Below are 27082 nucleotides of genomic sequence, written 5' to 3'. Positions count from 1 at the left end.
AGAGTTACATGACAGAATAACCTTGGTGTATTGTGTAGCTCTTTCTTACTTCCTGGTTTCTTAACCCTGCTTCTAGTTCTGTGCTACATATAACACCAAAGCATAATTTTTAATTCATCTGCATAAGGCAGTGCACACATTGCTTTAAGTGAGTAGAATGGTATTTCCTTCCTTGACAGATGGATGGACAGATACCTACCAATCCCACTGTAAAAAGTGGGATTGGGTTGGAATAATATTTATTAAATGACTAGAAAGAACTGATATTCAACAAAAAACACAAACAGCACCAGTCAAAAGTTTATTGTTAAGGTTTGTAATTAAGAAAGGAAAGAAAAAGTCAAAAGTGAAAAATGTCCCAGTCTGCTCACACCCACTCCTCTGTATTTATTTATTTATTTATTCATTTATTTATTTATTTATTTATTCCCCCAGATCTATAGAGTTAGAAAAAATGGATAAACATGACCGATAATTACTTTGAAAGTTGCGACAGCAATTAATTGTTAAACAGACTATATTTATAATTTTTTCTCTCCAAAAGGATGGTTTTGTGTATTCAGTGCCACTGATAACTACAGGTTAAACCGTAACCTTGTGGTTACAGAGGTGAGCTTGGGTCTGAAGAACCTGGGTTCAAATACCTGCGCTGGCAACCAAGGTAAACCACTGTGGGCCCTTGAGCAAGGCTCTTAACCTCCATCTGCTTCCTGGGTGCTGGAATCTGTCACCCACTGCTCCTAACCAGGATGGGTGGCATGCAAAGGAAAAAATTTCCCACCTGGGAACATTAATAAAGTAGAATATATCAGAAGCATTTAAGCTCATTCCATGTGTAGCAATAATAATAATAATAATAATAATAATAATAATAATAATAATAAATTGTTATTTGTATAGCACTTTAAAAAAAAGATTTACAAAGTGATGAACAGCACACAGCAAAGTAAGGTAATAAAATCAAAAAAGAAAAGACACATGCATGAGTACATTTTGAAAATAAATAAAGTAAATAAAAATGTTATAAAAAAAGCCAGTCGATAAAAGTGTGTTTTAAGAAGTGACTTAAAAGATGATACTGATGGTGTCAGCCTTATCTCCTCAGGCAGGTCGTTCCAGAGTCGAGGGGCTCGGACGGAAAAAGCTCGGTAACCTCTGGTCTTGAGTTTCGACCCTGGCACAGCTAAAAAGGACCTGCCTGAGGATCTAAGGCTGCAGGAAGGCTCATAGGGTGTCAGTAAATCAGTAATGTAGCCGGGTGCCAGACCTAAACGAGCTTTAAAAGTAATCAGTAAAACCTTAAAATCAATTCTAAAACGTACAGGGAGCCAGTGCAGTGAGGCTAAAACAGATGTAATATGTTGTCTTCTGCTAAAACCAGTGAGAAGCCGAACTGCTGCGTTTTGAACAAGTTGGAGGCGAGAGAGGGATTTATTGTCAAGACCAGAGAGGAGGGGGTTGCAGTGGTCGAGTCTGGAGAAAATTAGAGCATTGATAACTTTTTCTAAATCGGGCTGGGAGATGACAGGTTTGATTTTACTAATGGTGCGGAGGTGAAGGAAACAGGACTGGGTGACTTTCTTTATGTGAAGATGAAAATTAATATTGGAATCAAATATGACACCTAGGTTTCAGGCAGAGGGGGTGATGTTAGAAGAGAGAGGACCGAGACTGTCTTCAATATGCGCGGTGGAGTGAGGAGGGTTGATTAAGATAATTCAAGATTTAAAACTGTTGAGTTGTAGAAAGTTTTGTGCCATCCAACTGTTCACATCGTTGAAACACTCTAACACAGCAGCTCGGCTTCCAGTGTCCCCTGGTCTCAGTGGAAGGTATATCTGTGTGTCGTCCGCATAACAGTGGATATGGTCACCTATGGTGACCGCAAAGGTTCTATCTAAAAGATAAGAGTAAAACCAATCAAGTGCAGTGTCTGTGATGCCAACCCAGGTTTTAAGATGATCAATTAAAATAGCGTGATCAACGGTATCAAATGCAGCACTCAAATCTAAAAGAATTAAAATGATGCTCTTTCCTCTATCTGAGGCTAAAAGAAGGTCATTAGAGACTTTGAGGAGAGCTGTTTCAGTGCTGTGTAGTGCTTTAAAACCAGACTGCAATTTCTCGAAGATGTCATTTCCATTTATAAAACCTAAAATCTGATTAGAAACAACCTTCTCTAAAACTTTGGATAAAAAGGGAAGCTTTGAGATCGGTCTAAAGTTGTTATCATATAATGCTCATCAATGCTTAAATGAGGCTTTTTTAAAACAGGTTGAACCACAGCATGTTTAAAACAAGGAGGGACAACACCTTTGGACAAGGACAGGTTAATGATGGATAAAATGCTGGGCCCAACTGTGCTAAAAACATCTTTGGGGGAATTTGGTGGGTATGACATCAAGACTGCACATGGTTGTTTTCATGTGAGATAAAACATCAGCTAAAGAGGAGAGAGACGAAGGAGTAAAATTAGTAAAACAATTAAAACACTTGTGAAATTCTCTTCTTACAGTGATGGTGTGACTCGGAGCAACTATTTGATTTCTTATGTCATTGACCTTTTTAACAAAGTGATTTAAAAACAGTTCTCACTGTTCTGTAGATGCATCATTAAAATGTCAGGGCTTGGGGTTAGTAATTGAGTCTAAAACCTTAAATAAAACTCTAGGATTGGATTGATTTTTTATAATAATGTTAGAATAAGAAGCTGTCCTCGCTTCATTGACTGCTTGTTGATAGGATTTAAGACTTTCTTTCCATGCAAGATAAAATACATTTAACCTGGACTTTTTCCATCTTCTCTCATTTTGCCTGCAAATCCTCTTTAACAATTGGATGTGTTCATTGAGTCAGGGTTGGGAAATTAAGTTAGGCGTTCTCTCTTTAAAAGGAGCAACAATATTTAAGTTTGAGGTTTGATAAAAAGAAGAGACCAGCTCTACCAGGCTAAAATCTGTGTTAAGAGCAGTCGAGGAAGCTGGGGTAAAAAGCTGAGAAAAACTAGAGGCAGAAGAGTTAAAAACACGAGATCGGAAAGGAAAACCCTGGGTAACAGACTTTGGAGATAAAATAACATTAAATAAAACAGCTTTGTGATCAGACACACAGATATCCTTAGTTGAAAAATTGCCCGGGTTGAGGCCAAAGGATAAAACCAAGTCCAGTGTACAGCCCTTAGAGTGAATGGGAAAGTGAACTACTTGCGTTAAATTAAAGGAGTCAATAATTTCAATAAAATCAGAAGTAAAAGAGTGAGAAGGGCAACAGATGTGAATATTAAAATCACCAAGAATCAACACTTTGTTGTAGAGGGTCACACTGGGATAACAGATCAGAGAGTTCTTGAATCAAAGCATTATTGGGTTCCGGGGGTCTATAAATAACTAAAACAAACACAGGCTCTTTACAGGATATGAAAAAACACAGATGCTCAAATGAGATAAAATGGTTATAGGGACCAGGAGTACTTTTAAAGTTGTTCTTAAAAATAGCAGCAGGTTGTTAGGGGTAGAGCAGGATGAAGGTCGTGGACAAGAAAGAGGGTCCCATACAACAGTGTCCTGGAGTGTAGTGATGGAGGTAATGTGCAGCGATTGTTTAAAGGCACTTTCTGGCTCATTAGAGGACAAGCATAAAGACTCCTGGACTACGTCTAGTCTTCGCTGGATCGTACTGCTCTTGTGGTAACCAGCTCGGCACTAATCCCAGTCTTAAGTCCTGAATCCTTTATACTAACCGTATTCTTGTTCTGTTTGAAGCTCCTGACCCTGAACTCTCTACCAGACCTGTGCTGCCTGCCTGCCTGTCTGCAAACCTGTTCCTCGTCCTGCCTGCCTGCCTGCCTGCCTGCCAGCTTCACGTCTCACGGGATTCACCTGCGTGCACATTCTATTGTAAATAAACACTCATCACTGACTAACCGTGTGTTCCTCTCCTTGGGTTCTCCCACTGATCATGACAGTCCTTCTTTAAGTCTGCAATGGTTTTATTTGTTTTCAGGCGGTAGATTTGTTCCTTGGTGTGCATGGCGGCTAAAAACAAGCAGGCTAGCAAGCTAGCGAAACGACCAACTGGGTTGGCAATCAACGCTCGACAGTCTGGTTTAAAGACGTACAGACCCAAGAGAAAGACAAAACCCAATAAAGTTCACTCGGACCGTTAAATCTAGCACAAAAACACAGTAAAACGTATTAAAAACTTATTTAAAACACACCCAACCGGCTACAAACAAACAGCGTCCACCATCTTCAATCTTCAGTAGTTTTAGTGACTTTTACTTATCCTTTAATCATCTTTTCATGGCTTTATTTTATATTTCTTGGTTATTTCACTGTTACGAAGGATCCAAAATGCATAAAATGATCACACTGTTCAAAACAGATTGGAGGGTTAATTAGAGAACTGCTGTAATTTGATGTGTTCATATTACAACCTTTTTTATTTATATACTGCTGTTCAAAACTGTATCTTGTTTTGACTTTATATGTGTCAATTTATCCTATATTAAACCCAAATTTATTATACAGTGTTGTCTTTTTATATTTTACTGCTATACACATAGACTGTAATATGTTTGTTTGCGAAATGTAAGAATACAATATCCCATCTGTATCTATGACATTTAAAAGGCACGAAGAATGAGAAATTCATTAAGGTTCTACAACACATTTAGTTTAATGTTAAGTATATTGTAGTAATTTAACACAACCCAGAAAACAGAAATTAAAACCCATATTTTAATACCCAACAAACGAGCTATGATGTCAGATATCAGGCAGTGAGACGTCCTAAATATCTAAAATAAATGTTCCAAACATGTCAAGTTTGTATAATCTTTATTATGTTCACAGCCAGATGATTAACACAACAGCTGCTTCATCACGAACATCAAACATGATTCATTCTGTCAGAGTTCAGTTTTAAAAGTTAACAAGACAAGCAGACAAGACATTGTTACACAAAAGTACACGTGAAGAATAAACAGCACTCCAAGATACAAAAGTACATCATTTTATCTCTTATGGCAACATCTTTTTTTGACACTAAACATTTTAGTCACATTTTGGTTTCATCATATATGCAGAAAACAACATTAAGCCTCCTACTTATGTGTAAACACACACATAACAGTTAATTACAGAAACCAACTAACCAAATAAAACCAAAACCACCAAAAACAAAACAGAAAATATCTTGACTATACCATTAATATGTTTGACAGGTTAAGAAAAGAAATTGAATCTAGTTAAGGATAATCTAAGGGTGGTAATCATTGTATTTTGAAGATGAAGTTGTTCTTACTGTCGTATATTATTAGAAGAATTTTAATGGCGTACACTAACCAAAGCCAAAACTCCAGCTTATTGTTTCAGAGACTCGTCTTCTTTGTTTTACTGTTGCTGTGTTGTAATAAACATGTTTATAATTTGCTTTGCAGCCTGCTCAGTAACAGCATCCGCTGTGTTTCTTACAGCCTTTCTGATGGAGTCTGCTTTGACTGCTTCACGATGCCCAATAACACCTCCTCTTGCTGCTCCTGCTCCTGCTGCTATTGCTGCTGCTGCTCCCACTACTGCATATGCCAATCTAGGTTCTGCACTTCCTACTGCTCCTGCTGCTCCCGCTGCTCCCGCTGCTCCTGCTGCTACTGCTCCCACTCTCCTAGGATCTGGGACTGTTCCCATACCTTGCAGTGCTGTGACAACTTTAGCGACCATTACAGGCACACCAAGCAGAGCTCCCAACAACATTCCTGTTGTAATGCCTGCAGCATTTTTGAGAAAATTGTAGACTTTACTCTTTGCCTTAATTATGATGTTTTCCCACAACATATTTGGTGATGAGGACTGAATGTGTTCGGCCTCTACTAAGATTCTTCTCTCCACTGCTTCTAACATGTCATTGGTGTAGTAACCTCCATTGTTTTGGTTCATCATCTCTGTTATTGTGTTCAGTAGATTTTCTACCTGCCGCTGGTTGTTTCTGTATTCATCCTGCTGGTTGTTTTTCCAGTATTTGTTATCAACCACGTGGCAGCGACCTCCACATCTTTCCAGGAGATCAAGCAGAGCCTCATTTTCACCGATAAACTCTTCAATCTGCATTCCTTCAGGGAGCTGGTCACCATGAGTGAAGACAACTACAGAATATCTGAAAGCTTCCTCAGAAAAAGCTTTTCTGATTTTAGAAATCATCTCATTCTCCTGATCTGTGTATTTTTCCACTTTAAGTAAAATTAAGAAAGCATGAGGGCCAGGAGAACACTCCATGATGCACCTTGTTATGTTAGATCTCAGACTGTCCTCAGACGTGCGGTTGTCAAAGAACCCAGGAGTGTCGATCATTGTGATGTTTCTTCCATGAACCTCTCTGGTTGCCGTCTGACACTGATCTGTTCCAGGGTTTGAAGTGTGATGGATCTCAAACACTCTCTCTCCAAATACAGTTTCAGCCAAGCTGCTTTTTCCAGCTCCAGTTTTTCCTAGAAGGACAATCCGCAAGTCTGGTGCTAGAAGACAACAGTAGTTAAAAATGAATAATTAATGCACATATTTAATGTGTTTTAGTTCTTCAGTAAAGCACATTGTGATATGTTAATGCAATAATGCTACACTCAGTATATAAATTGGTAGTAGTAGTACAGCAGCAACTGAATTCAACTCGGTTGCTCCTTCTCAGGTAGTAGATTCTTTTTTTCATTCACCGTTGCTGTCTTTCAGCCCATATTTTATTTTAATACACATACAGGATACGATATGTTTGTTGTATGTGGTTGTAGAAAATACCAGATTACAAGTATCCATTACATTTACATGTAGGTAAAGTGTAAAATGTAAGAAAGCAAAAGACAAAGTGAAAGACTTGAGACTTACAAATGAAAGTTGAATTAATACAGATAAGGCATATTTTTTTTGTTAATTATTAATTATCATTCAGAGGATCAGAAAAACAGCAGAAAGGGTAAAAGAGAGAAGACAATTTCTTCAGCAGCTCTTCTTGTGGTTCTTCAGTTTAGGATAGAGAATGATCAGCATGTAGTGGGGGAGACCGGGGTCAGTTGGAACACTTGCAATTGCTCCAATCAGAGAGAAGTTAAGAATCATCTAATTCACTCTGCACATGTTTAGTTTAGTCCTTAGTCTGCATGTGAAAATGATTGCCTTGAGGCAAATACAGCAACAGTTATGAGGGAAAATATGATTTCGAGGTAAGAAAGTAATTTTATTTGTCCAATTTATTTTTGTGACTACACAGCTTGCTTTGTAGTTGAACTTGTCAAACGTATATCATGTTGATTATGTGTCTGTTTAGCTGTTTTTCAAGCAGGTTATTTGTAATAATGTTTTAGTTGTTAGCTGTTTGGCCAGCTAGCTCATGGATAACACACTTGGGGTCAGTTGTAACACGCTATCATGGGGTAGGTTGTAACGGTATAGAAAATGTAATTTGAATGAGAACATTTTGTTTTAGGGCGCATTTGCACCAGGATAGTTAGGGGACTTTGTTCGTGGGGTGGGGAAATCAGAAAATCCTCACAACTTTGGTTTAGTTTGCTTTCACCTGCATTTTACTCAAGCAAACCAAACCAACGTGATTAAGATGTTAGTGTAGTTTAAAGACTCACGACAGAACTTTTGCAATGTTCCTAATGGAAGCTCCTCCCCGTCAACGGCTAATCCAGCCTCCATCTTATATCCCATCTGTACAGTGAGCTCTCAAGAACAGCCGGTGTGTTTTTATCCTTTTGCTAGAATGTGAAGTGAAACATGCGACATCCCAGATGAAAAAGTTGTATAGTGTGATTTCTCAGCCTCTGGACGCTGCTGGGCAACGACGGCTCCAGAAATTGGTTGGAAATTTACGTTGTGTGTCTTTAACTTTTATGCTGTGGGACCACATCACATTTGTTAAATGTTTGGGCCTCATTTCATTATGTTACATTTCATCCCAAGGAATGTTACAACTGACCCCGACTATGGGGTCAGTTGTAAAATTTTATTCATTGTGTTTGAGATCAAACCATAAATTTTCTGTTTGTGCTGCACAGGGAATTTCTTTTATTAGCAGACACTTGAAGCTAGTTTGCACAGCGGTTTCAACACACTGGGTTAAAAGAGCTTAACGTTAGAGACAGAAATGTTAAACTTATTAAAACTGTCCCCGGTCTCCCCTACTGAATTGTCTGTGTGGAACAGTAGTGAACATGGCTATTATTTCTTAACTATTTGTAAAAACCAATCTTTTGTACATCATGAACCTCTGAATATAAACAACAAATTATATGTTACACTCATACCAACAAATACCAAACAACAAAATAAGAAGAAAAAAAGTGTATCAACTCACCTTCCATGATCACAGAAAGCTAAGAGATTATTTCTTGGAACTTTTCTCTGCTGTTTCTGTAACTTCTTCAAATCACTTCATCCAGATGTAATGACTGAAAAAGATCAAGTTCACCTTAAACTTCCCAGTTTCATGAGTGTTACACCCAGTTTCCCAAGAGACAGAAGTTAGAGGTAAGTGATTTCACTTAAATATATCATGTTAAGCTTAATATACTGACTGTTTTTCTGTTAGAGATCCTACTTTATAGAATATAAACAATAACTCCTTAATCTCATAATAAAGAAAGTTTTTTACTAAAGTCATCTAATATATTTACTGTAATGTCAAGAAATTCTTTCTTTTTATAACAACTTTCCTGGTGTGTTTGTCTTTAATGTGCAAATATCAGAGAGATCAGATGCAGTAACAGGAATGTTTTTATCTTATGTAACGGCTGGCTGGACGTCGTCCATGTGAGGCGTTTCTGTTCATGTTTTTTCCTCCACTTCTACAAGTCCTCATGCTGCCCAGTCACCACTCAGATTGCTGTTGTGGCTTTTACTATTTTCAATTCACCGATTAAAGATGAAAATTAAATCAATTTAAATGGTTTATCCATTTTAATTTGTGGTTTGACAAACATGGCAGCTGTATTTAAAATCAGTTCCTGTTGTTCAAGTTGATGTAGTCTACTTATGTATTTTTTTATTTAGATTTTCTTTAACTTGTAAAATGAAACATAAAAACAAATAATATGTATTAAATGAACAATTTAGAATGAAAAATGAAAATAAGATGGGACAGTAAAATACCAGAACAAAGGATTAAAAAAAGACACAAAACAAAACAATGTCTTCTTTTTTATTTCATTCAAATAATCTACAGAATACTTTTCAACAAGTTAAAGGAGAAATGTAGTTAAGGATGAAATAAAAATGGTAAGCAGAGCAATTTTTATATTTAAGGATGACTTCTGTTTTGAAACCTTGATGTGAAATTTTACAAGTGACATTCTGCAGAATTAAGTTTTAAAAAGTGATTCATTCTTTTGGACAGATTCCTACAATAACTTATCTTAGTTATAAAATGTTTTGTTCTTGTAAACAGATCCTGCTGGCCTTCATTTTTCACTCTTTAATTTCGAGATTCATTGTCCTCGTTGTGGAGAATTCTGCAAAAGAGATCTGGAGCATCAAATAATAGTTTAATTTTATGAGTCCTGCTTCTTAAAAGGAAGGTGTTTTCTTCTGCAGAGAGACATATGACATCTACACTGGGACAGACAAAGTGTTCCTCTTCAAAGCATCATTTCATGAGCAAGGACCACGACACAACATTTATGGTAAGATGAGGTTGATAAGGCTCATGATGATGTAGTGGGTATAAGAGACTCAGGATGAGGGTATCACCAAGATTTCACCCCCTCCCTCCTGAAAATAAATGGATTAATGACACAAAGAGGAATAGGATAGGTTAGAAAAGCAATAAGGAACAAAGAGGAAGAGGGAGGATGAGGAGATTAGGGATGGGGAGGAACAAAAAAATTGATGAAGGAGATGAAAGGAGGATGGATGAATGGATAAATGACCAAAGCTAAGCTAACTTGTTCATATAAATATATATATAAATATATATATATATATATATATATACATATATATATATATATATATTGAGAGATGGAGGCAGAGAGGTGGAGAAGGAAACCTGAAATCCCCCTCTGCTTTATACTGGTCTGTGCTTCCATCTAGAGGCTGGTGAGGTGTAGTTAATGGCATTTTTGGTGAAACCAACATTTTAATACCAGCTAGTGATCTATGATATCTGATCAAACTATCAGCAACTCTTTGGCAGCAAACCCTCCTAAATTTACCAAATTAATGTTCCAAATGTGAACATTTGATAAAATCTCATGATGTCACAGCCAGATGATTAACATCTGCAGCTGCATCAAACAGGACTCATCCTGTCACACAGGAGGCTGCTGAGGAACATTTTACCAAAACATAAGCTTCCAGTCTTCTCTGCTGCCACCTGATGTTGACAGTTAGACAAAAATGCTGTTAATAAGAAACCTTAACTTACCAGCCTCAATGTCTAGTGTTCGGTGGTAACGTCTTTTGTCTTCCACTGACAGGATATTTTTAGTTTACTTTCACTTTCTGTATGACTCATAGAAACACTGCTCTGCCCTCTTGTGGTAATGCCACTTAAATTAGAACAGATTATCACAAAATCTTGGTTTTATTCTTAACACACATGATGACTTCAAGTTCACCTTACTTTAAGTAACTAATGGACTGTCCTTGTTTTAAGGTTTCTTTTCTAAAACTATAGTCAGAACACAGACCTCTCTATCATGGTTCAGCATCTTCCTATAAAATTCTTTTGAAACACAGATGCTCAATAACTGGAAAGCAGTTACATCAAACTGGCTAAATTTAATAAAATTCTTTCATTTTCATAATCCACCCACATTTTAACCAGTGAACTGTATTTTTATGTCTACACCACGTTCTCTAAACACCAAAACTATGGTAAAAGGTGGATTATTGCTGTTACAAGTTCAGTATGACTGGCATACACACATTCTGCTTTATGCTTGGCTAAAAACTGCATTCTTCATGAGCGACATGAGGTTTTATTTATTTTGTTTTTTTTTTATATATTCATATTTCAATATCCATCCATCCATCCATCTTCTGCCGCTTATCCGGAGTCGGGTTGTGGGGGCAGCTGCGGATGAGGGGTGAACAGCAAAGTAAACCAGGACAGCAAAGGAGACCAAGATGCCACAAGTATAAATACAACATAAACCTCTTTTTTTATAGCAAACTTTGTGTCTTCCTCCTTGATGAGTAGTTATACCAGAGGCTCGATTAAAGACAAGAGGTGACCGAGCTTTTGCAGTCAAAGCCTCTGAACTCTGGAATGAGCTGCCTGAAAAAAACAGGTCAGTAGTTAATGTCCTCCTTTAATTCTCTTTATAAAACAGATTTTTATCAGAGACCCTCTCCTGATTTGATCTGATACCACTGATTATACTGGCTGTGTGATTTGCTGTTCTACAGTTTTATTATATTGTTGTGTTATTTTTAATGTTGTTTTACTCAAATACTGTGTATGTGAGGAAAAATGTCAGATCTTACTGTCCTCAAAATCTGTGAAGCTATGATGAGATTCTTATGTCCAAAAGGATCAAACAGGGTTTCACTAAAGATCCAAGTTAGAAACTATTAGACAAACACTGGGAACTCCCTATGAGCAGGGAAACCCAGACTGTCCTTTCCCCGGCCACATTGACCAGCTCATCCTGGGGGACCCCGAGGCGTTCCCAGGCCTGCCACGAAATGTAGTCCCTCCAGTGTGTCCAGGGTCTTCCTCTTTGGGTGGCCTCTTTCAATATATTATTCATAAATAAAACAAAACAACAGCATTTTTTTTAACTCTTACTGACAACAATAGAAACCTTTTTGTCAGCCGACTTATTGATTTACCTCAAAGACAAAATAAAACAGATTAAACAAAGTAAAAGTGAAAAGTTTTATATCATGAATTACCTCTAATTCACTGTACATTAATTTATTTAACCTTTGGCCCTCCAAGCTCCAAGCTCATATCATATAGTTAAGATTAGTCTTAATAGCAACTAGATTTTATTTATGTTATATCCATATTCTATTAAAACAAATGTTACAGTTTCCAGTAAAATAAACAGTTAGTGGGATCTACATGTAGCATCTTCTTTTGTTTTCCATCACCATGTTGCCTAATAACTAACAAGACGAGCTACATGGAAAGGCCCAAATTGTGTATTTATGGTGCAGTGTGTATATATATATATATATATATATATATATATATATATATATATATATATATATATATATATATATATATATATATATATATATATATATAGGGTGTTAACGTGTTAACACAGTGCTTAATTAATGCTGTTAATGTATTTAATCGCTCGTTAAGGCTTTTTTTTTTTTTTTTTTTTTGCTGGCCTCTGGTTTTGATGACAGATCAGACATGACAGAAATGTCAATGCTTCTCTAAGAAACAGAAATTCACAACCTTTACTCATGATGATCAGCTCCCTAAAGGACGAACAATCAAGGATGCAATTGACCAAAATGAAACTGTTGGATTAAACTGTCTAAAAAGTTTCATCTTAAACGTATTTACTGTGCTGAGGACTTTGGTTTCTACATAACTACTTCTCAAGTCATAATTTAAATTTGCAGTTTAGTTGTCACACAAGGTTTGGATTTTTTAATTGGATTTAACTACAGAAAAATTTAATATTAAAGTTAAATCTTCATCACATTAAACTTCAGTACAGCCATGTTATTATAAATATCACTAATAGGTTAATGATACAATAATATAAACACTAAATGATAAAAGAAATATTTTCCAAGGAAAATTTCCAAACCTATGCATTATCACTGATACATTTATTGAGATGAGCTCAAGTTTGTTTGATGTGCACATTTTTTATTTTAGTATTAAACAGATTTTCAGATCAGTCAGGGGATTCAGAAAAAAATATACCAGAATATTTTTTTACACCATTTTATTGTTGTGACATGTTTCATAAAAGATGGACACATTCAGATTAGAGAAGAGAGAAGAAATAAAGAAAATCATGTGTCCCTCAACTTTTAATCTATTAAATTAAGATTATCTGCTCAAAAAAATAAAAAAAAAATAAATAAAATGAACAGAAAAAATATTAAAACAACCAAGGTAATTTTGTCAAATATAGTAGCATTAAAATGAAAATAGTTATACTGCTGTTGTGAAGAGATAGATGTACTAAAATAGGAAAGCAACCTTTTTTCATACAAAGGTTAATACAACAAAAAGTTGAAAAGCAGGAGACACAAACTAACCGAAGCTGTTCAATTTAAGAAAAACATTAAAACAAAATATACAACTGATGAATCTCCAGGTGGCACAAAGCCCACACAGATATGTAGAGAAACATTATATTTTTTCTCATTATAATGGATTGGTCGTAAATAAGATACTAATTCAGGATGTAGAAAAGAAGGGAAAAGAAAAAGGAAATAAACATTCACATCCTCGGCTGTTTCATAAAAACTAGTCTCACTCCAAGGCCATAAAACAGAGGTTTAGTTATATATTATAAAACACTGGATAAAACATGCAGACTTTGTCTTTGTGAGAGGGTTTCACTTGTTTGACATTCTAGGAATTAGCAGTGGTTGTTAAGGCTCCCTTTAAACTCTGCATGAATCAGAATGAATTATATAACCTGTGCAAATATAACTATTTCCAAGTTGATCTTTTTAAATCATTTGTGTTGTTGTCCTCTGGACTTAAAACAAGCATAGGTTGCTGTGTAGTATTATTATTCTATATGATCAAAAACAAAGAAACTATCAACAAGAACATTATTCCAGGATTCCAGATGACAGCAGGTTGGTTCCAGCAGCTGGTACATTGGCACAGAAAGATAATGCTAGCAACAAATAGAAAACCACCACCAGAAGGATGACTCCACCATGCTCCTTCAGGTCAGTTAAAAGACCACGAAGTTGTTTAATTTTTTTTATGAACCACTGCATTTTTGGGATTATCACTTTTGATCCCCTCGCAGCTACTACTGCTACTCCCACGACGAATTTGAGCTCTGCTGCTGATCCTGTTACTGAGGCTGCTAATCCAGTTGCTGCAACTGTTGATCCAGTTGCTGCAGCAGCTGCATCCTGTTGCTGCAGCTTCTGATCTTGATGCTGACGCTGTTGATCCTGTTGCTTCAACTTTTGATCTTGTTGCTGACGTTGTTGATCTTGTTGCTGCAGCTTCTGATCCTGATGCTGCAACTTTTGATGTTGTTGCTGACGTTGTTGATCCTTTTGCTGATGTTGTTGATCCTGTTGCTGCAACTGTTGATCCTGTTGCTGCAACTTTTGATCTTGTTGCCGACGTTGTTGATCTTGTTGCTGATGTTGCTGATCCTGTTGTTGCGACTTCTGATCCTGATGGTACATTTGGTGATCCTGTTGCTGCAACTGTTGATCCTGTTGCTGCAACTTTTGATCTTGTTGCTGACGTTTTTGATCCTGTTGCTGCAACTTTTGATCTTGTTGCTGACGTTGTTGATCCTGTTGCTGCAACTTTTGATCTTGTTACTGACGTTGTTGATCCTGTTGCTGCAGCTTCTGATCCTGATGCTGCAACTTTTGATCTTGCTGCTGACATGGTTGATCCGGTTGTTGCAACTTTTTCTGTAGATGATGATCTTACTTCTTTTACTTGATCTTCTTTCTTAATAAATTCTCTTTCCTCTTCTCCAGCTTCTTTTGCTTCTTTTATGTCCCCTACCTTTGTGGCTTCATTTTCCGCTGCTTCATTTGTTGCTTCTGCTTCCTCCTCTTTTTCAGATTTTATGTCTGATTCAGTTTTAGATTTGTTTATTTCTTCTGCTTTAGATCCTGCTGCAGCTTCTAGTTTTTCTCCCTCATCTGTACCTGTTGAACGTCTTCCAACCACTTTTTCTGCTGATGTTTCTCCAGAGGTTTCCTGCACAACTCCAACAGTCGGTCCAAAGAAAGCTTCTGCCACTGCGTCTCCTGCAGGCCCTGATAATTTTATCCACATTTTCCTGCAGGCACTGTTGTTAGCTTCATTTTCAGTCTCTGCTTGTGGCAGATTTCCCACTGATGTTGTGTTTCCTGTTTCTTTCTTTGCTTGCAACAACTTGTTGGTGTAACATCCTCCTTTGTTTTCCATCACTATCTCCTCTATTGTGTTGAGCAGCTGTAAGATCTGCAGCTGGTTGCAATCTTTTTCTTGGTTGCATCTGTTATCAACGACATGATATCCACCGCTGCATTTCTTTACCAAATCACTGAGACACTTATTATGATCCACAAACTCCTCGATCTTCATTCCCTCAGGAAGCTGGTCACCAAGAATGAAGACAACAGCAGCATATTTAAAAGCTTCTTCTGAGAACAGTTGGCATATTTTTTCAATGGCAGCCTTCTTCTGCTTAGTGAATTTGAGCACAATCAGAAAAGCATGAGGCCCAGGAGCACACTCTGTGATACCCCTCAGGATCTCGTCCTTCAGGTCTGGCTCCGGACCGTCTGTGCCATCAAAATCAGGAGTGTCAACCAGGATAATTCTTCTTCCGTGAACAGATTTGGCCTCAACTTGACATTCCCTTGATCTGCGGCGTTTAGGAGGTTGATTTATCTTGAACACATTCTCTCCAAATATGCTGTTTCCCAGGCTGCTTTTCCCAGCCCCAGCTTCCCCCAGCAACACAATCCTGTATGATTTTAGCACTAAAAATAAAAAACAAAACATTATTGTGTTATATTTATTGGTGAATTAGTTGTTTGACTGGTCAGTCCTGGCTCAGAAGCAAACATGAATCATCTCTAACTATGTTGTTACCTTTGATGCACTTGTGAGTTCCAGCTGGACCTGGAATAACGATCCTTGGTGGGACTACAGAAGCAAAATGACAGAGTGATGTATGCAGTATATGTTTAGTACAAATTGCACATTTCAGTTTACTTTTGGAAAAGCAAGGCATGTTTTTATGTATAACACATCTTTTCACAAAACTATTCAAAGTGCTTTAAAGCATTAAAAGCTTTCCAGCAGGGTGAAGAAAATTATTATTGTGGCAAAATTATGTTATTGTCAAATCAAATAACACCAATATGAGCTCAGTCAGTGCACTACATTACTTAGAGGTTTAAATAGAAGATGCTTTACTTTACAGACACTGCAGATAATGAACACCTCTTACCTCTTTCTGTTTTAATCTTCGATGTCACTCCTTTTCCAGGCTCTTGTGCATCTCTTCCCTCAGCTCCTTGCTCTGGTGGTGTGGGCATGAATGCATTGTAAACACTTACTTTTATATTGTACTCTTGTCCTGTCTGTGCACTGTTGGTGGTGTCTTCTGCTGGTGCTTTGACCTCTCTGTCCTGCAAAACCGCAACACCTGACCCTAAGAAAACCTCCCCCAGTCCTCCTGCTGCACTTCCAGCTAACTTAAGCCATGGGCTCCTGGAGACTCTGTTGTTGGTCTTATTGCTGGACTCATCCTTTGGCTTGTTGTCTGCAGACTGGCTTTTAAAGCCTTTGTTTTGTTTCTTGTTGCTCATTTCCATCATCATCTTGCCTTTTCTGTAAAGCAGCTGCCCTAAAGAACAAAAAAAAACAAGACAAGGTGGAGATTATTAAAATGATTGATATATTTATATTGGTATTTTTTATTTATTTTGAACAACAATATCACAAACAAACTGTTAAAAAACAGCTATTATCTAACCCAAAAAGGAGCAGAATGAAGTAATATCTATAGCGATATAGGCATATATACACATCTCTGTTTGGGATCCTACTACTTCCTGCCTGCGTCACAATAAGTGGCATCATCATAAAGACCCTGTGTAGTTCTTAAAGGCTTGCACATAAAACAATGCCACATCACATATAGAGAATAGATGGGGTTCATAAAGACGACAAAACATTATGAAATATATTTGTAGAATAAATGCAATAAGGATTAAAAAAAAAAAAAGTAAAATTGGATTGACAAATGCAGTGGGCAAGTGGTAGATGGTACTCTGCTTCCCAGGGTGTGTGGCTTGAACATTGGGTTGGTGCTGACCTTCACAGGGTGGCTGTCTCGGGGGACCTGATCCTCCTGGGCATGGAGCAGGCCCTCTGCCTTGGGGTGGGGGTGGATTGCCTTTCTGGGCTAATGGGACTCAGGGCCCTTCTCTTTGGCCACCATGGTTGACTGGTGCCTGGCGGGGTTGACGACTGCTGATCTTGGCCCACCGGTGCCTGTGCCCCGTGACCCCAGGGGGCTCTTGCTGGGGCCTTCCTCTGCCACCCTTAGGGTGCGAGCGGGATAGTCTTAGTGGTGGGGTAGCTTGGGACGTGCTAAAGTTCTGCTCTGCCTGCTGAGCAAATGCCGTCTTACCCGTAGCTATACCCACCTCCCATGGGGAGGGGGAAAGAAGAGGCCAGGAGTACTGTGGCAGGTCTGGATGAACTGCCCTTGCACCAAACTCGATTGTCAAGCAGTACACTGCCAAAGAGAAACTGCATGGAATGCAGCATTCAATACGGCTTGGACAGCCAGTGGACTGCAACACTGCAGAGAAACAATCACTGGTAACTACCAATGGCTGCCACAGCCCCAACAGAGAAGGACAGAAATCATGAAACTTACGATTGCAGGGGAGATGATATTCACACTGGCACGCAACCTGCCAGCATACAGCACCTACTGCAGGGACAAACACCTGCCTGGATATAAAGGCGATCTACTCCGCCCAGCAATCAGTGCCATATGCACTACACCTTGCAAAGGCAATGTGTGAGTGAGGAAACTGAGGTGAGAGAATCCCACTCCACTACACCATGTTAAGGGTTTTTTCGCTAGTCTTTTTTTTCCTGTAAGTTTAGTTAATCTTCATTAAAATTTGCACGGGTCTGCCTCCTGGATCTTCAAGACATCTCCAAGGGTTCCTAGCAGTCATTACTTTTTTCTTTTTTTTAAATGCATGAAAGGGTTAAGGGAAACTGACCTCAATTCAAAATGTCAAAAAGCCCTTTTGTTTTTCAGCTTTGTCTTTCTACAACTGAGTCTGACACAACAACACTGAAAGAAAACAGAAGGTGAAACACAAACTGTTTTGTAATGGTCTGTAAAGTCAGATAAAACTATTAACCTTTTTCCCATCTTTGGAAGTGAGCCCTCGTAAGTACCTCAAACTATTGTTTCAAACATGGAAACAGTTCATATCATCTTCCACAACAGAATAACAGCTGCTGCATCACATCCATCAAACATGACTCATCATATCACACATGTGGCTGCTGAGGAGCATTTTACCAATAAGCTTCTAATCTTTTCTACTTGGTAGAGTTTTTATACAGAAATGCTGTAGGTTAGTATCCTTAACTCACCAGCTACGATGTCAGAAGTGGGATTTGTGAAAGTCCAGTGGTACTGCCTCTTATTTTCAACCAACAGTCTATATTTATGATGCTTTCACTTTCTGTATGACTTGTAGGGGCGTTGTTAAGCCCCTTTTTATTTAATTAAGAATTTAAGAGGCCTCTGGATTCACATTTATAATTCAGAGAGACTTTTAAAACATGTAGCCTACTCTAGTACTTTCATTTTGTAAGATTAAGCCTAGATCCAAAACATCTTAGAACTAAACTGCTATATTTTTATTATGAATATTGTGATTTCTACCCACTGCATTTATGTGAGGAATGAACAACTGAACAGCTTCAGAAAACAGTCATTTCTTTTCTTTTCATTTCACTTTTGTTTTTCAGCTGTGTCTTAATGTACAAATGAGTCTGACACAACCCAGAAAACAGAAATTAAAACCCATATTTTAATACCCAACAAACAAGCTATGATGTCAGATATCAGGCAGTGAGACGTCCTAAATATCTAAAATAAATGTTCCAAACATGTCAAGAGTTTGTATAATCTTTATTATGTTTACAGCCAGATGATTAACACAACAGCTGCTTCATCACGAACATCAAACATGATTCATTCTGTCAGAGTTCAGTTTTAAAAGTTAACAAGACAAGCAGACAAGACATCGTTACACAAAAGTACACATGAAGATTAAACAGCACTCCAAGATACAAAAGTACATTATTTTGTCTCTTATGGCAACATCTTTTTTTTTTACACTAAACATTTTAGTCACATTTTGGTTTCATCATATATGCAGAAAACAACATTAAGCCTCCTACTTATGTGTAAACATACACACATAACAGTTAATTACAGAAACCAACTAACCAAATAAAACCAAAACCACCAAAACAAAACAGGAAATATCTTGACTATACCATTAATATGTCTGACAGGTTAAGAAAAGAAATTGAATCTAGTTAAGGATAATCTAAGGGTGGTAATCATTGTATTTTGAAGATGAAGTTGTTCTTACTGTCATATATTATTAGAAGAATTTTAATGGCGTACACTAACCAAAGCCAAAACTCCAGCTTATTGTTTCAGAGACTCGTCTTCTTTGTTTTACTGTTGCTGTGTTGTAATAAACATGTTTATAATTTGCTTTGCAGCCTGCTCAGTAACAGCATCCGCTGTGTTTCTTACAGCCTTTCTGATGGAGTCTGCTTTGACTGCTTCACGATGCCCAATAACACCTCCTCTTGCTGCTCCTGCTCCTGCTGCTATTGCTGCTGCTGCTCCCACTACTGCATATGCCAATCTAGGTTCTGCACTTCCTACTGCTCCTGCTGCTCCCGCTGCTCCTGCTGCTCCCGCTGCTCCTGCTGCTCCTGCTGCTCCTGCTGCTACTGCTCCCACTCTCCTAGGATCTGGGACTGTTCCCATACCTTGCAGTGCTGTGACAACTTTAGCGACCATTACAGGCACACCAAGCAGAGCTCCCAACAACATTCCTGTTGTAATGCCTGCAGCATTTTTGAGAAAATTGTAGACTTTACTCTTTGCCTTAATTATGATGTTTTCCCACAACATATTTGGTGATGAGGACTGAATGTGTTCGGCCTCTACTAAGATTCTTCTCTCCACTGCTTCTAACATGTCATTGGTGTAGTAACCTCCATCGTTTTGGTTCATCATCTCTGTTATTGTGTTCAGTAGATTTTCTACCTGCCGCTGGTTGTTTCTGTATTCATCCTGCTGGTTGTTTTTCCAGTATTTGTTATCAACCACGTGGCAGCGACCTCCACATCTTTCCAGGAGATCAAGCAGAGCCTCATTTTCACCGATAAACTCTTCAATCTGCATTCCTTCAGGGAGCTGGTCACCATGAGTGAAGACAACTACAGAATATCTGAAAGCTTCCTCAGAAAAAGCTTTTCTGATTTTAGAAATCATGTCATTCTCCTGATCTGTGTATTTTTCCACTTTAAGTAAAATTAAGAAAGCATGAGGGCCAGGAGAACACTCCATGATGCACCTTGTTATGTTAGATCTCAGACTGTCCTCAGACGTGCGGTTGTCAAAGAACCCAGGAGTGTCGATCATTGTGATGTTTCTTCCATGAACCTCTCTGGTTGCCGTCTGACACTGATCTGTTCCAGAGACTGAAGTGTGATTGATCTCAAACACTCTCTCTCCAAATACAGTTTCAGCCAAGCTGCTTTTTCCAGCTCCAGTTTTTCCTAGAAGGACAATCCGCAAGTCTGGTGCTAGAAGACAACAGTAGTTAAAAATGAATAATTAATGCACATATTTAATGTGTTTTAGTTCCTAAGTAAGGCACATTGTGGTATGTTAATGCAATAATGCTACACTCAGTATATAAATTGGTAGTAGTAGTACAGCAGCAACTGAATTCAACTCGGTTGCTCCTTCTCAGGTAGTGGATTCTTTTTTTCATTCACCGTTGCTGTCTTTCAGCCCATATTTTATTTTAATACACATACAGGATAGAATATGTTTGTTGTATGTGGTTGTAGAAAATACCAGATTACAAGTATCCATTACATTTACATGTAGGTAAAGTGTAAAATGTAAGAAAGCAAAAGACAAAGTGAAAGACTTGAGACTGACAAATGAAAGTTGAATTAATACCGATAAGGCATATTTTTTTGTTAATTATTAATTATCATTCAGAGGATCAGAAAAACAGCAGAAAGGGTAAAAGAGAGAAGACAATTTCTTCACCAGTTCTTCTTGTGGTTCTTCAGTTTAGGATAGAGAATGATCAGCATGTAGTGGGGGAGACCGGGGTCAGTTGTAACACTTGCAATTGCTCCAATCAGAGAGAAGTTAAGAATCATCTAATTCACTCTGCACATGTTCAGTTTAGTCCTTAGTGTGCATGTGAAAATGATTGCCTTGAGGCAAATACAGCAACAGTTATGAGGGAAAATATGATTTCGAGGTAAGAAAGTAATTTTATTTGTTCAATTTATTTTTGTGACTACACAGCTTGCTTTGTAGTTGAACTTGTCAAACGTATATCATGTTGATTATGTGTCTGTTTAGCTGTTTTTCAAGCAGGTTATTTGTAATAATGTTTTAGTTGTTAGCTGTTTGGCCAGCTAGCTCATGGATAACACACTTGGGGTCAGTTGTAACACGCTATCATGGGGTAGGTTGTAACGGTATAGAAAATGTAATTTGAATGAGAACATTTTGTTTCAGGGCGCATTTGCACCAGGATAGTTAGGGGACTTTGTTCGTGGGGTGGGGAAATCAGAAAATCCTCACAACTTTGGTTTAGTTTGCTTTCACCTGCATTTTACTCAAGCAAACCAAACCAACGTGATTAAGATGTTAGTGTAGTTTAAAGACTCACGACAGAACTTTTGCAATGTTCCTAATGGAAGCTCCTCCCCGTCAACGGCTAATCCAGCCTCCATCTTATATCCCATCTGTACAGCGAGCTCTCAAGAACAGCCGGTTTGTTTTTATCTGTTTGTTAGCGTGTGAAGCAAAACATGCGATATCCTGGATGAAAAAGGTGTATAGTGTGATTTCTCAGCCTCTGGATGCTGCTGGAAAACGACGGCTCCAGAAATTGGTTGGAAATTTACATTGTGCGTCTTTAACTTTTATGCTGTGGGACCACATCACATTGGTGAAATATTTGGGCCTCATTTCATAATGTTAGATGTTGCAACTGACCGCGACTATTGTCAGTGGTAACATTTCATTCGTTGTGTTTGAGATCAAACCATAGATTTTCTGTTTGTGCTGCACAGGAAATTTCTATGCCATTTATTAGCAGACACTTGAAGCTAGTTTGCATAGCCGTTTGAACACAATGGGTTAAAAGAGCTTAACATTAGAGACAGAAATGTTAAACTTGTTACAACTGTCCCCGGTCTCCCCTACTGAAATCTAGTTGTCTGTGTGGAACAGAAGTGAACATGGCTATTATTTCTTAACTATTTGTAAAAACCAATCTTTTGTACATCATGAACCTCTGAATATAAACAACAAATTATATGTTACACTCATACCAACAAATACCAAACAACAAAATACAAAGAAAAAATGTCTCAACTCACCTTCCATGATCTCAGAAATCTAAGAGATTATTTCTTGGAACTTTTCTTTGCTGTTTCTGTAACTTCTTCAAATCACTTCATCCAGATGTAATGACTGAAAAAGATCAAGTTCACCTTAAACTTCCCAGTTTCATGAGTGTTACACCCAGTTTCCCAAGAGACAGCAGTCAGAGGTAAGTGATTTCACTTAAATGTATCAAGTTAAGCTTAATATACTGACTGTTTTTTCTGTTAGAGATGTTACTTTAAGAAAAGTATCAGTAGTCTGTAATAAGAATATAAAAAATCACTAATTTATCTCAGTAACAAAAAAAGTTTCTTACTGATGTCATTCAGCCTATTTGCTGTAATGCAAATGCATTTTTTTCCATTTTCAACAACTTTCCTGGTGTGTTTGTTTTTAATGTGCAAATATCAGAGAGATCAGATGCAGTAACAGGAATGTTTTTATCTTATGTAACGGCTGGCTGGACGTCGTCCATGTGAGACGTTTCTGTCCATGTCTTTTCCTCCACTTCTACAAGTCCTCATGCTGCCCAGTCACCACTCAGATTGCTGTTGTGGCTTTTACTATTTTCAATTCACCGATTAAAGATGAAAATTAAATCAATTTAAATGATTTATCCATTTTAATTTGTGGTTTGACAAACATGGCAGCTGTATTTAAAATCAGTTCCTGTTGTTCAAGTTGATGTAGTCTACTTATGTATTTTTTTATTTAGATTTTCTTTAACTTGTAAAATGAAACATAAAAACAAATAATATGTATTAAATGAACAATTTAGAATGAAAAATGAAAATAAGATGGGACAGTAAAATACCAAAAGAAAGGATTAAAAAAGACACAAAACAAAACAATGTCTTTTTTTATTTCATTCAAAATCTACAGAATACTTTTCAACAATTTAAAGGAAAAATGTAGTTAAGGATGAAATAAAAATGGTAAGCAGAGCAACTTTTACATTTAAGGATGACTTCTGTTTTGAAACCTTGATGTGAAATTTTACAAGTGATATTCAGGAGAAGTAAGTTTTAAAAGTGATTCCTTCTTTTGAACAGTTTCCTACAATAACCTATCTTAGTTATAAAATGTTTTGTTCTTGTAAACAGATCCTGTTGGCCTTCATTTTTCACTCTTTAATTTCGAGATTCATTGTCCTCGGTGTGGAGAATTCTGCAAAAGAAATCTGGAGCATCAAATAATAGTTTAATTTTATGAGTCCTACTTCTTAAAAGGAAGGTGTTTTCTTCTGCTGAGAGACATATGACATCGACACTGGGACGGACAACTTGTTCCTCTTCAAAGCATCATTTCATGAGCAAGGACCACGACACAACATTTATGGTAAGATGAAGTTGATAAGGCTCATGATGATGTAGTGGGTATAAGAGACTCAGGATGAGGGTATCACCAAGATTTCACCCCCTCCCTCCTGAAAATAAATGGATTAATGACACAAAGAGGAATAGGATAGGTTAGAAAAGCAATAAGGGACCAAGATGAAGAGGGAGGATGAGGAGATTAGGGACGGGGAGGAACAAAAAAAAATTGATGAAGGAGAGAAAAAGAGGATGGATGAATGGATAAATGACCAAAGCTAAGCTAACTTGTTCATATAAATATATATACATATATACATATATATTGAGAGATGGAGGCAGAGAGGTGGAGAAAGAAGCCTGAAATCCACTCTGCTTTATACTGGTCTGTGCTTCCATCTAGAGGCTGGTGAGGTGTAGTTAATGGCATTTTTGGTGAAACCAACATTTTAATACCAGCTAGTGATCTATGATATCTGATTAAACTATCAGTAACTCTTTGGCAGCAAACCCTCCTAAATTTCCCAAATTAATGTTCCAAATGTGAACATTTGATATGATCTCATGATGTCACAGACAGATGATTAACATCTGCAGCTGCATCAAACAGGACTCATCCTGTCACACAGGAGGCTGCTGAGGAACATTTTACCAAAACATAAGCTTCCAGTCTTCTCTGCTGCCACCTGATGTTGACAGTTAGACAAAAATGCTGTTAATAAGAAACCTTAACTTACCAGCTTCAATGTCTAGTGTTCGGTGGTAACGTCTTTTGTCTTCCACTGACAGGATATTTTTAGTTTACTTTCACTTTCTGTATGACTCATAGAGAAACTGCTCTGCCCTCTTGTGGTGATGAAACATAAATTAGAACAGATTATCACAAAATCGTGGTTTTATTCTTAACACACATGATGACTTCAAGTTCACCTTACTTTAAGTAACTAATGGACTGTCCTTGTTTTAAGGTTTCTTTTCTAAAGCTATAGTCAGAACACAGACCTCTCTATCATGGTTCAGCATCTTCCTATAAAATTCTTTTGAAACACAGATGCTCAATAACTGGAAAGCAGTTACATCACACTGGCTACATTTAATAAAATTCTTTCATTTTCATAATCCACCCACATTTTAACCAGTGAACTGTATTTTTATGTCTACACCACGTTCTCTAAACACCAAAACTATGGTAAAAGGTGGATTATTGCTGTTACAAGTTCAGTATGACTGGCATACACACATTCTGCTTTATGCTTTGCTAAAAACTGCATTCTTCATGAGCGACATGAGGTTTTGTTTCTTTGTTTTATTTATATATTCATATTTCAATATCCATCCATCCATCCATCCATCTTCTGCCGCTTATCCGGAGTCGGGTCGTGGGGGCAGCTGCGGATGAGGGGTGAACAGCAAAGTAAACCAGGACAGCAAAGGAGACCAAGATGCCACAAGTATAAATACAACATAAACCTCTTTTTTTATAGCAAACTTTGTGTCTTCCTCCTTGATGAGTAGTTATACCAGAGGCTCGATTAAAGACAAGAGGTGACCGAGCTTTTGCAGTCAAAGCCTCTGAACTCTGGAATGAGCTGCCTGAAAAAAACAGGTCAGTAGTTAATGTCCTCCTTTAATTCTCTTTTTAAATCAGATTTTTATCAGATACTCTCTCCTGATTTGATCTGATACCACTGATTATACTGGCTGTGTGATTTGCTGTTCTACAGTTTTATTATATTGTTGTGTTGTTTTTAACATTATTTTAGTCAAATACTGTGTATGTGAGGAAAAATGTCAGAGCTTACTGTCCTCAAAATCTGTGAAGCTATGATGAGATTCTTATGTCCAAAAGGATCAAACAGGGTTTCACTAAAGATCCAAGTTAGAAACTATTAGAGAAACACTGGGAACTCCCTATGAGCAGGGAAACCCAGACTGTCCTTTCCCCGGCCACATTGACCAGCTCATCCAGGGGGATCCCGAGGCGTTCCCAGGCCTGCCATGAAATGTTGTTCGTCCAGCGTGTCCAGGGTCTTCCCCGGCCTCATTCCGATGGCCCCGGGGTGGCCTCTTTCAATATATTATTCATAAATAAAACAAAACAACAGCATTTTTTTTTAACTCTTACTGACAACAGTAGAAACTTTTTTGTCAGCCGACTCATTGATTTACCTCAAAGACAAAATAAAAACAGATAAGTGAAAAAGTAAAATTGACAAGTTTTATATAATGAACTGTACATTAATTTATTTAACCTTTGGCCCTCCAAGCTCCAAGCTCATATCATATAGTTAAGATTAGTCTTAATAGCAACTAGATTTTATTTATGTTATATCCATATTCTATTAAAACAAATGTTACAGTTTCCAGTAAAATAAACAGTTAGTGGGATCTACATGTAGCATCTTCTTTTGTTTTCCATCACCATGTTGCTTAACGACTTACAAGACGAGCTACATGGAAAGGGCCAAATTGTGTATTTATGGTACAGTATATATACATATATATATATATATATATATATATATATATATATATATATATATATAGAGAGAGAGAGAGAGAGAGAGAGAGATAGATAGATAGATAGATAGATAGATAGATAGATAGATAGATAGATAGATAGATAGATAGATAGATAGATATAGATATATAGATATATGTCAAGAATAAAATGTTAACAGCATTACTTAATTTATGGACATTAATTAATTGTGTTAATATTTTTAATTTAATTAAAGCCGACTATATCCATAATTTCTCCGTTATGATGGCAGGATATGGAGGTGTCTAGAGGCAACATGATGAGCAGATCAGGACAAGGTGTGGAGAATCTGAGTAGAGCTGGCGGAGGACTACCAGCCCTGGCCAGGTGAGGTTATAACAGTACCCCCCCTCCTAAAAGCTGGATTCCAGACGGTCCAGGAGGACGGACGGAAGTCTGGGACAACCAACAAGATGCAGAGTAGTGATGGGCAGTTGTCAAGGAGGACTGGCAAACGTGGGCCAAGTCATAGAAGGAGGACCCGGAGGACGAGCTGGCCTGGACCAGATCTCTGGAGGCTGCCCAGGAGGACGGGCAGACTTGGGCCGGGTCATGGAAGGAGGACCCGGAGGATGGGCAGACTTGGGTCGGGTCATGGAAGGAGCACCCGGAGGATGGCCCGAGGTCTGCCCGGATTGGGGCTGGATCTCTGGCAGGCTCGCAGAGGGGAGCTGCTGGATCTCTGGCAGGCGTGCAGAGTGGAGCTGGACCTCTGGAGGATGACCCGGAGGATACGCAGACAGCAGGGTTTCTGGCGGATGGGCAGGCTTGGACCGGAGCTCTGGAGGACGGGCGGGCTGGATCACCAGAGGCTGAGCAGCTGGGTTT

General features: G+C 37.9%; 2 protein-coding genes across 3 annotated transcripts in view; one reads left to right on the top strand and one right to left on the bottom strand.

Annotated features, from left to right (window-relative positions):
- The window catches only part of LOC121639986 (Fc receptor-like protein 5), a 907115-nt gene that overhangs the window by 354586 nt on the left and 525447 nt on the right, over positions 1–27082 (top strand). The gene's annotated exons all lie outside the window — the stretch shown is intronic.
- LOC121640037 (GTPase IMAP family member 7-like) lies at positions 4858–10609 on the bottom strand. Of its 2 annotated transcripts, XM_041985708.1 has the most exons (3): positions 10417–10609; positions 8350–8443; positions 4858–6511 (listed from the first exon to the last, which is right to left on the bottom strand). In XM_041985708.1, exons 2-3 carry the CDS (start codon positions 8354–8356, stop codon positions 5394–5396), a joined length of 1125 nt encoding a protein of 374 aa, XP_041841642.1. In that variant the 5' UTR covers positions 8357–8443; positions 10417–10609; the 3' UTR covers positions 4858–5393. The 2 variants fall into 2 exon arrangements, 1 of the variants encoding a protein (XP_041841642.1); XR_006010304.1 differs by lacking the exons at positions 4858–6511; positions 8350–8443 and adding an exon at positions 9207–9761.

The sequence above is a fragment of the Melanotaenia boesemani genome, chromosome 5 (assembly GCF_017639745.1).
Source record: "Melanotaenia boesemani isolate fMelBoe1 chromosome 5, fMelBoe1.pri, whole genome shotgun sequence".
Classification (NCBI taxonomy): domain Eukaryota; kingdom Metazoa; phylum Chordata; class Actinopteri; order Atheriniformes; family Melanotaeniidae; genus Melanotaenia; species Melanotaenia boesemani.
This window is presented reverse-complemented; position numbering and strand designations above follow the sequence as displayed.